Source organism: Anguilla rostrata, chromosome 2, assembly GCF_018555375.3.
Source record: "Anguilla rostrata isolate EN2019 chromosome 2, ASM1855537v3, whole genome shotgun sequence".
In the NCBI taxonomy this organism is placed as follows: Eukaryota; Metazoa; Chordata; class Actinopteri; order Anguilliformes; family Anguillidae; genus Anguilla; species Anguilla rostrata.
Genome location: NC_057934.1, coordinates 4388009 through 4403418, shown reverse-complemented (window position 1 = coordinate 4403418; position 15410 = coordinate 4388009). Strand labels below are relative to the sequence as shown.

Sequence of the window (15410 nt, the reverse complement as noted above, 5' to 3'; positions counted from 1 at the left end):
TCCGGGTCGTGGGTTATTCGCTGATGTACGGCCAGGTCATGGCGTCGAAGCGCTCGTCCGCGTCGATGCCGCTGGGGGAGAATCGGCCGTGGGACCGCAGGCTGCTGAAGATGGGGCAGTAGCCGTCCTCCGCCCCGCTCTGCCGGAAGCCCCCCCCCAGGGCCCCCCCGTTGGCCAGGGAGCACGGCGCGAGGGTGCTGTACGTCAGCGGGCCCTCGAGGGGCGCGCCCATCGGCCCGTTGCGCGGCTGGGGGGCCCCCAGGGGCTCCTGCTTGAGCTGAAACGACGCCTGCGGCGGCGGCAGGGGGGGCGGGGGCCTGCCGAACCCGCCGCGCAGGCCGTCCTCGCCCCCCGCCCCGGTATCCATGGACGCGGTCATCCCGGACGAGCCCCTGTTGAGCGCGTCCTGCGCGGCGGCTGCGGCGGCGGCGCTGGTGAGGCCGTAGCCGGGCCAGGAGCCCTGGATGCCGCACCCTGGGGCCGCCGCCGGGTCCTTCCTGTGGAGGGGGGGCTGCTGGCGCTGGTGCTGCGGCTGGGCCTGGCCCCCGGAGCCGTGCAGGTCCTGGTCCTGGGCCAGGCACTGCAGGTCGTTCTCCGTGAGCAGGGGCAGGCTGCTCTCCGGCAAGCCGGCGAACACCGGGGGGGGCTGCAGCTGCGCGCCGCCGAGGCCGTTGCCGTTGGCGACCGACGGGGGGCCCATCCTGGCATGTTCCGCGGGAAAGGGGTGGGGCACCACGTGGTTGATTGACACCGTGGCTTGGACCGAGGCCTGTGATGTCATCGCGGGGGTCGGAGGGCAGCCGCGGTACATGGAGGAGGAGGAGCTATGTGGAGTGGGCGGGGCCTTCTGCGTGATGGTGGGTGTGGCCTTCATGTTCATGGTTTTTGGTTCTGAAATTAAAAAAAAAAAAAGAAAATTAAATGAAGAAATATAGAGGAACCTATGACATGTTCCCTCGAACTTATCTTGATCTTAGTATATGTAGCATTTTGACTGAGCAAGCATCACATTTTCGAGTCCTACCTTGCTTGAACGTTTGGTTCGTCCACGACGCCAGGCTGGGTCTGTTCACAAAGCTTGCACCTGCGGGAAAAAAAACAGCACGAGTCACTCCTTTGCCATAAATCAGGTAAGAAACAGCCTCACATCCTCTCAGTCCCCTGTCTTTAGCTTGTGTTTTCATCTAAGCTGCTGCTGCTGCTGCTCCTTCTCACCGTTGAAAGTGGAGAAAGATTTCATGATGTCCTCCAGTCTCCGCTTCTTTTCCTGACAGCCGTGTGGATCTGTGGGTGAAAAACGCACGGAGAATCCATGAGGTGACCGAACGGATGACTTGTGGGCGGCAGTGCAGTGTAATGGGTAAGGACCTGGTCTTGTAACCTAAAGGACACTGCTGTTGTTTGCATTGCTTCAGTATGTATCCAGCTGTATATATGGATGCTGTGTAAAAGTCCTGTGAGTCTCTTCTAGATAAGAGCGTCTGCTAAGAGCCTGTAATTAATTTTGCTCTGAACTGCTCTTAATTTTGCTTTGCAAATCATATTGCTATGAAGATTGGCGGGAATGGGCGCTCGTTTAAAACATTTTTTTCAGTGACCAACAGAAAGCTTAACGGTGGTTAAGGTGCACTCCTTTCCCGTCTTGAAGGAAGTTACATTACATTACATTACATTACAGGCGTTTGGCAGACGCTTTTATCCAGAGCGACGTACAACAAAGTGTATAACCATGACCAGGAACAATTATGACGAAACCCCTAGAGAGAAGAAGTGGCGTTTCCTGGTCGGAGGTGGTGACAGCTAGGCGCTGTTGCCGCGGCGGCCGTCGGCGCGTCTCACCTGTGTTGTCGGGCAGGTAGCGGAACTCCACGGGCTCGCTGACCTGCTGGTCGGAGGGGCGGCGCAGCTGCATCCCCACGGTTACCGGCCCGGCGACGGAGGCGTCCGCGTAGGGGGGGGTTTTGAAGACGACGGCCACCTGCCGGTGGACGTCCGCCTGGGAGAAGCAGCCCTTGGCCTCCCAGGCGCCTCCCTGTGTGAAGAACCGCACCTCGATGTCGTCTGGAACGAACGAACGGATGGATGAATGGGTGAGTGTGCGTGGAATGCAGGCTGGAGTCTTAAAGGGGGGATGCTGGGAATGAATGGGTGAATGAATGGATGACTGTGTGGAATACAGGCTGGAGTCCTAAAGGGGGGAAGCTGGGGTTGTGAGCATGAATGAATGAATGGGTAACTGTGTGTGGAATAAAGGCTGGGGCCTCAATGGGGGGAAGCTGGGAATGAATGAGTGAGTGAATGAATGAGTGTGTAATAAAGGCTAGAGGCTTAATGGGGAGGAGCTGGGAATGTGATGAATGAATGAATGTGTAAGATAAAAAGAGATGACTTAATCCAGTGTGCTTTTCTTCTTATTAATGAACTGTTTAAAAATTATACCTCTAAAACGGGTAACAGGTTTTAAGTTTTTAAAGTCAAATGACGTTACCACTGAAATAACACAGTTGTGTATGTAAACCCCAATATGATGACCCTAAGAAATGATCAGGTGTGTGAGCCATGGACTCACCCTTCTGGACTTTATCGCACAGGAGGAAGATCTCATCTCCTCCTCTGACGCTGCCGCTGTTCCTGTTGACCCGGCAGATCCGCAGCTCAGCTGTCGTGGGTGCGCCTGCCGAAATGTAGTGCAGAGGTCAGGACATCCCCCTACGCTCGACAAGTTGTCACTTACTCACTTTCAATTAAAAAAAAACAACAAAAAAAAAAAAAACTGATCATGATTTTCAGGGGTGAGACACGACAAGCGGAAGCAGGCCTGAGCAGCAGTGCATTCTGGGGCCGCCCCCGGAGTCTGATAACGATCGGTAAGACATCGCCTCTGTCTGTAGCAATGGGGGCGGTGTTTCGTGATGTGCTGCCCTGAAAAGAATTTTGAAAACAACAAAGTTTTTTTTTTTTTTTTTTCTTTCCCCTCTCTTACAGAAGAGGAAGTGCCCACCTTGTCTTAGGCCAGCGATCGTTGAAAAGACTGACAATGAAACGCGTGTAACTTCCTCTTTTTCAGCTCAGTGAGGGACGCAGGGCTGGCACAGTATCCAGTCATTAAAGAGAGAAGATAGTGGAGCGTGTGGCAGGGCTCTCCAGAAATGTAATCGTCACTATTTATCACTCTATCTTTCGTTCTTTTCTGGACCTCACTTCCTTTCTGGGGACTCTCTCTCTCTCTCTCTCTCTCTCACACACTCACACACTCTCTCTGCCAGCACATCCCCAACCCTGCACATCCTCTAACCCCCATACAGCCAGTGCCCACACACTAACAAGTGGTGCGCACACACACACTCATTCACACACATACACACTCATACACACACACACACTCATCCATGCACGCACACACACACACACACTCCGCCAGGCTGCGGTTGTCTCTCAGCCCCTGATGTGTGTTTTTTTTGTCCTGCGTTACAGGGAGTGGATGAATGGCGGTAGCGGATTTCGTGGAACCCGTCTCACGCCAGACCCAAATGTGTCACTGAGGTACACGCACGTCCCAACAGCAGTCGGACACGTCGTTGGGGGGTCTCAACCACCTGACAAGGTTCGGAGCAGAGTTCAGTTTTGATTCAGTCAATGCGGTGAGTGCACTGAAATTCAGTTTTTCACTGTAAAAATGCCAAGCCCGTAATAATCAGGATTCTTTTTTTTTTTTTTTTTAAATCAACAAATCAACTGAATTTCTGTTTAATTTGGTGATGTGAGAAATGAGAACTGAGCCGCCCCCCCCCCCAGACCGCACTGTAAACAGCAGACCCTCAGGGTCATGTGTTGTGTTGAGGGAGCAGAAGCTCGCTAAGGTCATGTGTTGTGTTGAGGGAGAGGAAGCTTGTGAGGATTGTGTTGTGTTGAGGGAGCAGAAGCTGGCTGAGGATCATGTGTTGTGTTGAGGGAGAGGAAGCTTGTGAGGATTGTGTTGTGTTGAGGGAGAGGAAGCTTGCTGAGGGTCATGTGTTGTGTTGAGGGAGAGGAAGCTTGTGAGGATTGTGTTGTGTTGAGGGAGCAGAAGCTGGCTGAGGATCATGTGTTGTGTTGAGGAGAGGAACGTTGTGAGGTGTGTTGTGTTGAGGGAGGAGCTTGCTGAGGGTCATGTGTTGTGTTGAGGGAGAGGAAGCTTGTGAGGATTGTGTTGTGTTGAGGGAGCAGAAGCTGGCTGAGGATCATGTGTTGTGTTGAGGGAGCAGAAGCTGGCTGAGGGTCACGTGTTGTGTTGAGGGAGCGGACGTTCCCTGAGAGTCACTCACGGTTGTCGTAGATGGGGTTGGAGACGATTGGGGTCAGGGCGCGGGTGTAGTGGCCCGTCTCGTCCTGCAGGAAGACCTGGAAGCAGAGGCGCACCACGTTCGGGTCGTAGTCGTCTGTCTGCAGCAGCTGCTCGTGTGGAACTGCAAACCACACAACCCAACCCGGACGCATCAGTATGCTGCCTAATACGGCCAATAACCCAACGCATCGGTACGCTGCCTAATACGGCCAATAACCCAACGCATCGGTACACTGTCAAATACAGCCAATAACCCAACGCATCGGTACACTGTCAAATACAGCCAATAACCCAATGCATCGGTACACTGTCAAATACAGCCAATAACCCAACGCATCAGTACGCTGCCTAATACAGCCAATAACCCAACGCATCGGTACACTGTCAAATACAGCCAATAACCCAACGCATCAGTACGCTGCCTAATACAGCCAATAACCCAACGCATCGGTACACTGTCAAATACAACCAATGACCCAATGCATCGGTACACTGTCAAATACAGCCAATAACCCAACGCATCAGTACACTGTCCAATAACCCAACGCATCGGTACACTGTCAAATACAGCCAATGACCCAATGCATCAGTACGCTGTCCAATAACCCAACGCATCAGTACGCTGTCCAATACAGCCAATGACCCAACGGATAAATGCACTGTCAAATACAGCCAATAACCCTACACATCAGTATGCTGTCAAATACAGCCAATAACCCAACACACCAGCACACTGTCAAATACAACCAATAACCCAACACATCAGTACACTGTCAAATGGAACCAATAACCCAACGTATCGGTACACTGTCAAATACAGGTTAGCAGGACCAACGACATGCTTTCCACTCTCTCTGTTCCTTTCGAAGTGGGGAAAATCACTTCCAAACATTTATCTGGCTTGGGACTGTCCTTTTTTTTTGTTGATGGTCGGAACTGTTCAATGGGGCACAGAAGTGTGGCATTAAATCTTGCCGACACGTTCAACGGATCAAAAGTCACAAGCTTTGAGTAGCACACACACTGAACTTCTCTAGTGGTGTGGAGGACATGCAACGCTCACACGTCCCCTCGAGACTTGGGTTTCAAATGTCACATGTGGTACCAGCAGCTCCACCTGACACACACGCTCGCGTACGCACACGTGTATTTGTGTGATCTCACATCCGCCCACACACGCTTTCACATTGTTTCAGGAGTTCCTCATTTTTACACTTCTGCACAAAGGCCCCCCCGCCCACGGCCCCGTGCGTGGGCCCCACGGCTCCCGCCCCCACACCTGTGATGTCACTGGCAGAGAGCACTCAGCAGGGGCAGATAAAAAAAAATAATTGAGACGTTGTGCTGGAGGCCCCAAAAAAACAAAAAAAAAAACTAAACGACAACAAACCAAAAAAAAAACAACACACCACTGCAACCCTTCGCTTCCTCGCCGCACAGAGAGAAAAGGGCTCTCACGTTTCCCAGCAGCCCTCAAACAGAGACGAGAGGCCAACCGAAGGGAGAGAGACAGCGAGAGAGAGAGAGAGAGAGCGGGGGGAGGAGGATGACATTTTCAGAGAAGAAAAGGAGAGAAATAAGAGGGTGGCTTATCGAGATACTCGGGAGACAAAGAGAGTGTGAACCCAGGAGTGGGTGTTAGAGAGAGAGAGAGAGAATGCAGTGGAGAGAAGAGCAGGTTGCAAGGACTGAGAGAGAGTGTGGGAGGCGGAGGAGGGTGAAAAGGAACTTCAGCGATGCTTTCTGTGTGCTCCCTGTCCACTCTTAACGCGCGACCATTGCTGTTTTTTTTTTGTTTTTTTTTTTAAATCGCTGTGGCTATGGACTCCAGATTAATGCTGGGGAAAAAAGCCATCATCCTCCTGTACTAGTGCAAACCACCAGCTGCTTGCGTCTGTGGCGTGACTGCTCAGGGACATTGCCACTTCAGTTATGGAAATTGTGTGATTCATTTTTCTTAACCATTATTTTCCAAAACAACAACTGTCATTATGGCTACTGCTGTGACTAACATCATAACAGCTATCAGTGAACCTGTGACCCACCCTCTCCACCCCCCACCCCCATGCCACACCCCTTAAGAAACCACACTGGATTATTTGGAGATGACTGTTCACTTGCATTAGTCAGGGTTATTGTGGTAATTGGGACCTGGACGCTGCTTGCTCCTACCGTTCTGTTTTGTTTATGTGTGATGTCATCTTCCTCGCTTACCAACTGAGCTCAGCTCAGGTTTTAAGCTGTGTAAAATTTCGCCACACTGGCTGAGAGGAAAGCCCATGGGGCGGTAGATCTCCAGGAACAGGGGTTGGTTGGCGCTGATTTTAAATAGTGAAAGTGGGAGGAGTCACTTACCGTTAAAGGGATTGATGCAGCGGGTCAGTCTTTGCATTATCGCGTCCTTCACCTCCCTCCTTTTCACGCACTGGATCCCCAGGTTCTGAAAACTACAGAAAAGCACGCCTGGTTCAAAGGTCGTCGCTCGATCCTCTCTTTTCAACGAGTTCCCTACAACCGCACAAGCACGACCTATGCGGTCTGACTGATGTCTCCAAAGCAACGTGACCGTAAGTAACGTCCACAGCCACTAAAGGAAGGAGCTAGCCCACCCAGGCTGAGACAAAAGACTGTTTAGTATGGATCTCTTAAGACTAACCAATGAGAGAGCTCGATCAGAGCTATCACAACCTATACCGACCAATGAGAGAGCTCGATCAGAGCCATCATATCCACACTCACAGCGCAGATCTGTGGCTGATTCATTTCACCGGCTGCATCCAAATTATCAAATTTATTCCCACATGGGAAAGAACTACAATTGGAGAGACTTGGCCTGCTCAGCTTGGGAGCCAAGTCTGTGGCGTAGACTGATGACATCACAGTCGGGCACTGTGACATTGGACTACAGCAGTCAATTCACTTTCTTTTCTGAAAGAAGATGCTTTGTTCATCATGTATATAAACGCTTGACCACATGCAGTACCTCCTTTTAAATCTGTTAGTGGCATATCTATAGTCTAATTACGAAAATGACTCGCCACTTGTGTTGGGAAATGTTGGTGATCTCACTTACATGATGATGCTACGCTCGGGGCCAAACTCCGCCTCATAGTACCCATCCTTGCAGTCTTTGCCCACAAGCTCGTGGGGGTGTGGTCTGTAGGGCTCATTCTTTGTCACCAGTGACACCCGAACCTTGCCCCTCCCATAGAAGTTTGAAATCTACGACAAGAAAAACAACAAAAGAATAATCATAAACAAAGATAATTGGTAGGTTTAAGGTTGTTTACATTTGGCAGTCTCAATCTTAGTTGACATCGCATTCACACTGCTGGTAGTGCTACTCTAAGATTATGTTCTTCAGTTCTGAAAATACACCAGCCATGGTTAATGTATTATGACGATATGAGGAAAAAATAAATAGTTTGATCATACTGTTATAGTATGTTCCTAATCATCCCCTAATTTAATTTGCTAAAAAACGTTCTGTCCCTCTCCACCTTAGCTAATGTGTGGTGAGCGTTCTGGCGCAAAATGGCTGCCGTGCATCACCCAGGTGGGTGCTCCACATTGGTGGTGGGTGAGGTGAGTTCCCACTCATCACTGTAAAGCACTTGGAGCGTTCGGAAAAGTGCTATATAAATACAACAATTCATTCGTTCATTCATTCATTCATTCATTCATTAAACTCAGTCATAGCAACGTAGCCCTGACTCTGTCACTGCCTAGGCTCCAGGACTTAGCCTGTGTGTAGCAGGCGCACTTGCAGATGGAGACGAATGGTAGCCGGCCGTTATTTCACTTGCGATGCCCACGCGGGCACAGCTGCGTACCGCAGGACTGGCTGCGCGGCGGCGGCACAGAAAGCAAACCGAAGGTCGCGGGAACATGGCCCCCGAGCGGCATCTCACCTGGACGCTGGGGAAGGACCTGTTGTTCTCCGAGCTCCTCTCTCCCGGGACGCTCCCGGCCGACGGGCCCTCGCACTTGTACCTGAAGCGCGTGCCCCTCTGTTTGGGCTGCTCGTATATCCGGACCAGAGGCTCGCCCCCTGCAGAACGAGGAGGAGGAGAGAGAGGCACTGTTAAACGCTGAACTGCGGTAGGGGAAGAGGCTCTTTAACCCTTTTGAGGTGTGTGAGGTCACAAATATGCGATTGGAATGTTTGTGACTGAACGTTCTAATGCTGATGTCACAATCGCTGCTAGTAACCGAGAGCGGTGGAGTTCTAGAACACTGACTTTTTGAATTTTTGGAAAAATGTTCCAAAACAACAAACAAAAACTTACTCTCCAAAGGGTTTATTAAAGGGCGTATGGGTTGGTTCTCTTAAATAACCTACAGGGAGCTGATCTTGCAAAATGTCTCAGTTTAATAGAGATTTGCAATTGTATTTCTGAAAATTAAACCCAAGGAAAACAATGAATGGATGAATGGTTGGTTGACCCATTCACCTCGTAGGTGACTGTTCGAAAGCTGAATGATAAATATTTGTTATGCCAGAACAAAAATGTTCTTTCAGTTTCACCTTGTCAGAGATCAACCCCACGTACCTTTTATCTGTGGCCAAGGCCAACAGAGGCAATACTTGACTTTATTTTAGACTCTGGTGCTCAGGTGGAAACAATGAATCCTCCATCAGTGCGTCATTTTTAATTTTACTATTTAAAGGGTCAGACATACATATATAGTTCAGCTCTTTCCGCCAGGGATCACAGTAAAGTAAGAGCAGGCAGAGAGAGCTGTGTTCTGGTGACCCCTGACCCAGCCTGACCGCAATGAACACAGCACACGGTCAAATATAGCACCTCACTTTGATCATTTTCCCTTACGCACAAGACACGCTTGAACACAAACCCACGTGCTCAACGGGCTGAAGACTGAACTGACCCCATGCTGCAAGAATGTGATAGTGGGAAAAATCTTTTACGCGTAAATATAAATTATTTTCGTCAGGAAGTATGTTAAAGTAGGCCGCCATTAATGTAAGCATGTCGATGGCCTAAATGTAGGCTAGTCCATTCACATAGGCTGTAAACATGTCCTACTTGACATGCGCAAAGTATAGCGACATACAAACAACCAGAAGATCACAAACTTGTTCTGGTATAGAGAGGCATTCAGAAGCATGACAGCTGTAGCTGGAGATGTTGTAACAGTCAAAGGCATATCACTGCACACTTATAGCTGGGAAATCCCCCTCAGCTGTTCTAGGCAATCTCACAGGCCAATGCAGCGCTAATTTTCGTCTCAAAGAGAGCAACATCTCCACACTGGGTTTACTGACCTGGGAAGTTGGAACTCTGAAGCATGGGGCTGTATGTTACTGTTGAGACAAAAAAAACAAAAACACAGACAGAAAGAAAGAGTGAATGACTTATTTCAGGCATCACTCATAAAACACGGTTTATTATCTGTGAACTTTTACATTAATCGCAACCTTCATATTTTTAAAGTTTCCAGAGCATGAACTGACAACACCTTGTTGGTTATGATTAGGTACCTGTAATCACCATGTAAAGGGGAGACACTGTAAAATAGTTTTACACTTTTGTACATTTTAAGGTAGGGCACCACACAGGCCCGGACAGGTTTTCAGTCGTCTAGGCCCCCCCCACTATGTCTGCTGTGATTTAGGATGCTTTCGGTTCACACCAAACTCAGCTGTGCACAGCAAACGTTCTGTGATAAGACAAATCTGAGAGGGCACGCTTTGATCTGACAGCTCACAGTTGACCCCCTACTGCACTCATATAAACTCTTTTAGAGTTAAATTAACACTAAGCAGTATACTGTTTATAGGCCTGCCTTTAAGGGCAACTGGAGAAATTAAACACTTTTGAAGTGGAGGGTTTTTTTTTTTCTTCTGGAATGCCTTTTCAGAATTTCAAGTCAGAGTTCTAGAATTTCACTGATTTCAGTTACCAGCAGTGATTGTTACATCATTGTTAGAATGTCCTGTTAAGAACATTCTTATCACATTGTATTTGTGATCTGTGGTCTCTCACTTTAAAGGGTTAATTTAGCAGAAGCACAATCAGTTGGACTAAGTTAATTTGAGTCTAAGGATGTAGCAAACTGCCCGTATGGCACACACACAAGAGATGCTGAAGCATATTATAGAGCTTAGGAGAGACAAGATTAAGTATGTGGACTATTCCCATATGTCTTGCTCTATGTACAGACCTGTATACATTAAAGTAACTCCACGTATAGCACTATTACTAAGAACAACAGCAACGTATCATTATGCAAATGTCAATATAATATTTATAATGTATTGCTTTACAGCGCATGGTCATAGCAGATGATACTGTACAATGATACAATATAAACATAATACACAGCATGTATGCAATAGCATGGTGACGTGTGGACGAATATTGGATATATTTCATCATCTCAAATACAATTCGAGAGCAAATTATAAGTGGATCGTGGTGCATCAGATGTAACAGAACTCTTACAAGAACCTATTCGATGCCCCGCGGGCATACACCACGTAACCTACATTTCAATACAACTGTATGCTTTTTTTGACGCGATATATGAAATGTAACTAAACGGACCAACGGGTTCGATGCAGGGAGACCCAACGCAATGGACCGTTTTGTCCATAAGTAACTTTACGGAGCACCGATCGGACATTATAATTTTACGGTATTTTGCAAGAAATTGTTCTTACTCCAACTATTTAATTTGAAATACAGTCTATATATTTACTCAAACTGATGCTTTCTAATCAAGTAATGACACTACCTGCTCTGATCATAACACGAAAATGATAGTAGCCTAATTCAATAAGCATATAATTCAATTAACTTGGACATTCGGGAAACGTTTGTTTTTCCAACCGAGTTTGGAATTTTGTGGCTTGCCCATTTGTCAAAGATAACCGACTAGTTCCACCAAGGTGTGACTTAAACAGATCAAGATTCGGAACTAATGGTTCAAAGACTCCTAAAAGCTTGTAATGTAACGGGCATTGAAACCGCCTCCGTTTCTTTTTCACCCACGGCTAGCCTATATAATTTTCTTTCCCCGTGAAGTCTATATCTAACGGTTATAACCGTCGCCGTTTGCATGAAGAAAGTTCAAACATTGAACAGACACAAACTTGTTAGAGCTAATTCACAAAAGAAAAAGACCATTCAAATGCCTAGATTCGTGAAGCTGCAAGTTTCTCAAATTGGAAACGATTGAAGAATCTAACAGCACTGTCTAAATAAGTGCTAGTTCACAATGCACAATGAGACACCTGTAAGTGAGCAATCAGTAAAAATGTAGCTATACCGCCAGCATATACCATATCTCTAAACTAGATAGGCCTAAAAGCGATAACAGCCCAGTTTCATTTAATTAAACTGACGAAAAATGTGAGCGTAATAATAGGCTACCATGCATAACCTGCAGCAAAGTGAAGAGTGGAAAAATTCCTAGCTAAATTTGACAGTGCATCACAAGAAACATGACGTACATTACATCCCTATCATGCGGACGAACGGCCTGTGCAGCTCAAAGAAAAGTACAGGTCCAGATAAAGCCGCCACTCTTAAAGTATAACTCCTCAAAACCTTCGGCGTGTAACTTGGCTACTCACCGCTCATTCTGAAGACACCGCTATGGCAAGATTGTAAGCCTACGACTTTATGAATGATCGCTCTACACCGAATCACTGAATACAGTGACTTTAAGGGGTTTTTGACGCTCGCGGAATTCCCCTTAAACTCTCCGCCCATGAAAAAAGTACGCCCCTCATTGGACGGGACGGGAGCCAGCGAGCTACGTTTTTATCATAGGCTGTACCACTGTATCGTGCAGAAGACACTACACCGGAATCGGGGTGCAATGAAATCAATATTTTAAAGACGCCAATAAATTACCACGGAAAATGCACCTGTAAACAACAGCGTGCTCGTTCGCACCAACATAGACTATAAACAGTGCCCCAACAGGTGGATTTAAGATACCTACCTGTTCTTCATTAATGTTCACGCCGATTATCGTGTTCCATTCAATGTTACACTTATTTGTATTTGACAACAAAAAGTAAAAAAAAAAACTAAAAAAAAACACAAAAACCATTCCGATGTTATGTTTAAGACTAGATACTTTGTGACTTTTATTTGCACAGTGTCATCTGCCCCTGTGCGATAATAAGTTTGTTTAGCATTTTTAATAGAACTGAGTTCGTGGTTTTTTTAAGTCTTAGAGTGGTTCAGTGTATACTGGAAAGGCCTAATGTTTTTTTTACATAGTTGATGAAGTAGGCAAGTTTTTTCTCTTTTACTAAAGAATGTTTATTGCGGGAGAGCAGGTGCAAGTCAAAGTGACATGACGTGGTAAACCGCGTGAGTCACAACTGCGGAACTGCTTGGGGACACATCAACACATTCCAATTCGGGTTAATAATTTATCGAATTTAAAATAAAAAAAATTACCTACGCTTAAAGGCTTTGTCTTCACTTGTTTAATGTCTTACTTAACAAGTGTAAACAATTCGTGTTTAATCGATGCTAGAATGGATTAACGTGACCTTCAAAATGTATCTAATCCTATCATTAAAATAACAAATGTTCATCTTAGAAATAGATTTGATGCGCGTCAATAATGTTTTGTACCCAAAATCAACGTCTCTTGTTTGTTTTATTTACATGTGCATTAGGCTACTCAAACATTCGTGGGTAATCCCCACAAAACATTCGCACGCCCACAGAATGCAGGGAATGTCCCTGAACAAATGTAGCAAAACTGATGTTTTATGCGGGTTTATAACAAATTTGACCATTTATAATAACGGATATACGTTTACATTTTTTCAAATCCCACTCCCCACTTAAAGTCCCGTCTTAAGATACAAGTTAATGTGGGTTAATGTTTAGTCTACATTTAGACGATCTTCTCCTTTTTTTGTTTGTTTGTGATACCTCGCTTTTTGTTTTTAAATTTAAAAGAAACGAAAGAAAGAAATGTGCGGTCATGTTATGAAGTGGAACTGGCATTTGAGGACCACCTCAGCTGTTAGTGCATTATGTGGGGGCCAGCGGCTCGTGTATTAAACATTATAAACTTTAAATGAAAGACATTTCATAATGAGAGGAATGGCCAAGAAAAGAATGGAATGGCTAAAACTCCATGTTGGCTCCATTGTTTCCAAGGAGTGACATTCACATTCTGCATTTTCAGCGGCTTTTTCAGTATGTGGAATGGCGATTGATTGATTGCAGCGTCGTCACACTAAAACACTGATGACGCACATTTTTATTTCACGAATTACACGTATTGCTTTAGACAATCTGAAAACATCTCACTTTAAAATGTGACTAATGAGACAGAGCACATTATCCTAGAAAGTCTCTTGAGCATGCACACACACACACACACACACACACACACACACTTAACACGTTCTGGCCTCCCAACTTCTGGGTAACCTACACCAGACCAGGCTAACCCACTTTCCGCCTGTGGCTTCTCTCAACCTAATTTCTACAACCTTTAATGTTACCCTCATTAAAGAGGTGGCTAAGAGCAAATAGGGATGGAAATGAATGTCCTGGATATATATATAAAAAAAAATTCCATCGGAGAGAGGTCTTACAGTAAATGTAGACTGGAGTTACTGGTTTGAGTACAGAAAAGCTCTCCAAACGATATGTGGTTGGGAGAAAAAAAAAAAAAAATCACCACATTGTATTGCTTGGCCATGGTCCAAGCAGTAGCGTACGTGCTTCTTGAACCTTGGCCAAGCAATACACATTTGCACACTGTCGCTTAACTTCACATGAAAAAATACATTAGTGACAATTTGTCAATAAATTAAGTCATCTGCAGGAGTGGTAGAAAAGAATGGGCAGTAAAAAAATTTTTTGGAGTTTTTAATGATTATTTTAATATTTTAATATGGACAATTTTTTTTTTTTTTTTTACATAAACATGTATGGGTGGAGGGGGAAGTGTCTCACACACTTAGAGGACGACCTGGACTCCACAACCAGATAAGGGTCCCCACTTCCCTACTGCATAGTCTCTGACTCAAATTTGTACAACAAACTGGTATGAAATCTGCCCTTATGTGGCTGGCTTCAAAACACTTTCTGTAAGCCCATGGAAATTCAGTGGGTGAGGTCACAGTCACTTTGTCCATACATGTATTTTTTTATTTTTATAGTCTATGGTGATAACTGTTTCTCAGGTGTTTCCTTTTGCACCCGAAACTAGGTGTGCTAAGTACAGCAGTCTTGAAAGGTCTTGAAAAAGATAGAAGCCACTGGTGGACTCAGAAGTGAACACCATAGAAGGCTGGCCATGCGATGCAACTTCAGTTGATGACAGAGCGATCTTCAGAGCTGTGAGGAAAAACCGTAAAACAAAGGTCAATAGCATCACCAGCAGTCTCCAGAAGGGCAGGTGTGAAAATAGCTCAAGCCACCGTACACCGAAGACTTCGAGAACAGAATTGTAGAGGCTACACTGAGAGATGCAAGCCCCGCTCGCCATCAGCAAAGAATCGAAAAGAGGCCAGATTAGAATTCACCAAAAAAATAATAAATAAAAATACAGAGATGGGCCAGAATAGTTCTAGAATCTAGAACAAAAGTTCTAGTTCTAGAGCAAAGTTTTATGGACAGATAAGACCAAAAAAAAAAAAAAAACTTTGCACCGAAATGGTGGAAAACTGAAAGTGTAGAGGAAAGGAAGGAACCAGCCCACGATCCAGAGCGTGCCATCTCATAGTGAAATATGAGGGCGGTGGTGTCATGATTTGGGCATGTGTGGCTGCTTCTGGAGCACGCTCACTCATCTTCATTGATGATGCAACAGAAGGGCAGCGGCGGCAGGATGAATTGTAAAGTGTACGTATAAATTTTGTCTGGCTACGCATAGGAGAAATGTCTCCAACCTCATTGGCTAGCACTTCACCCTGCAGCAAGACAGTGACCCCCCCTCCCCCCCCCAAATGCCCAAATGCACTGCCTACACAACCAAAGCAAGAAAAAGTGGGAAGTTTTGTACTGGCCAAGTCAGTCACCTGATTTAACCCCCCTACTCCCACAAAACAAAGATCAAGTGAAAGTGGCTACTG

The 15410-nt window shown here is 46.2% G+C and overlaps 1 protein-coding gene across 1 annotated transcript in view; it reads right to left on the bottom strand.

Moving 5' to 3' along the window:
* LOC135244055 (proto-oncogene c-Rel-like) overlaps positions 1 to 12049 on the bottom strand; it is a 13455-nt gene extending 1406 nt beyond the window's left edge. Inside the window, exons 1-11 of the mRNA XM_064316257.1 lie at positions 11925 to 12049; positions 9612 to 9650; positions 8236 to 8375; positions 7398 to 7546; positions 6680 to 6771; positions 4305 to 4445; positions 2570 to 2674; positions 1840 to 2061; positions 1216 to 1284; positions 1025 to 1084; positions 1 to 891 (exon numbers count right to left, since the gene is read on the bottom strand). The exon at positions 1 to 891 is cut by the window's left edge and continues 1406 nt beyond it. Coding sequence (XP_064172327.1) covers positions 14 to 891; positions 1025 to 1084; positions 1216 to 1284; positions 1840 to 2061; positions 2570 to 2674; positions 4305 to 4445; positions 6680 to 6771; positions 7398 to 7546; positions 8236 to 8375; positions 9612 to 9650; positions 11925 to 11931 — 1902 coding nt within the window. The 5' untranslated portion in view covers positions 11932 to 12049 and the 3' untranslated portion in view covers positions 1 to 13. The remainder of the gene's footprint in view (positions 892 to 1024; positions 1085 to 1215; positions 1285 to 1839; positions 2062 to 2569; positions 2675 to 4304; positions 4446 to 6679; positions 6772 to 7397; positions 7547 to 8235; positions 8376 to 9611; positions 9651 to 11924) is intronic.
* Positions 12050 to 15410: the final 3361 nt, after the last annotated feature.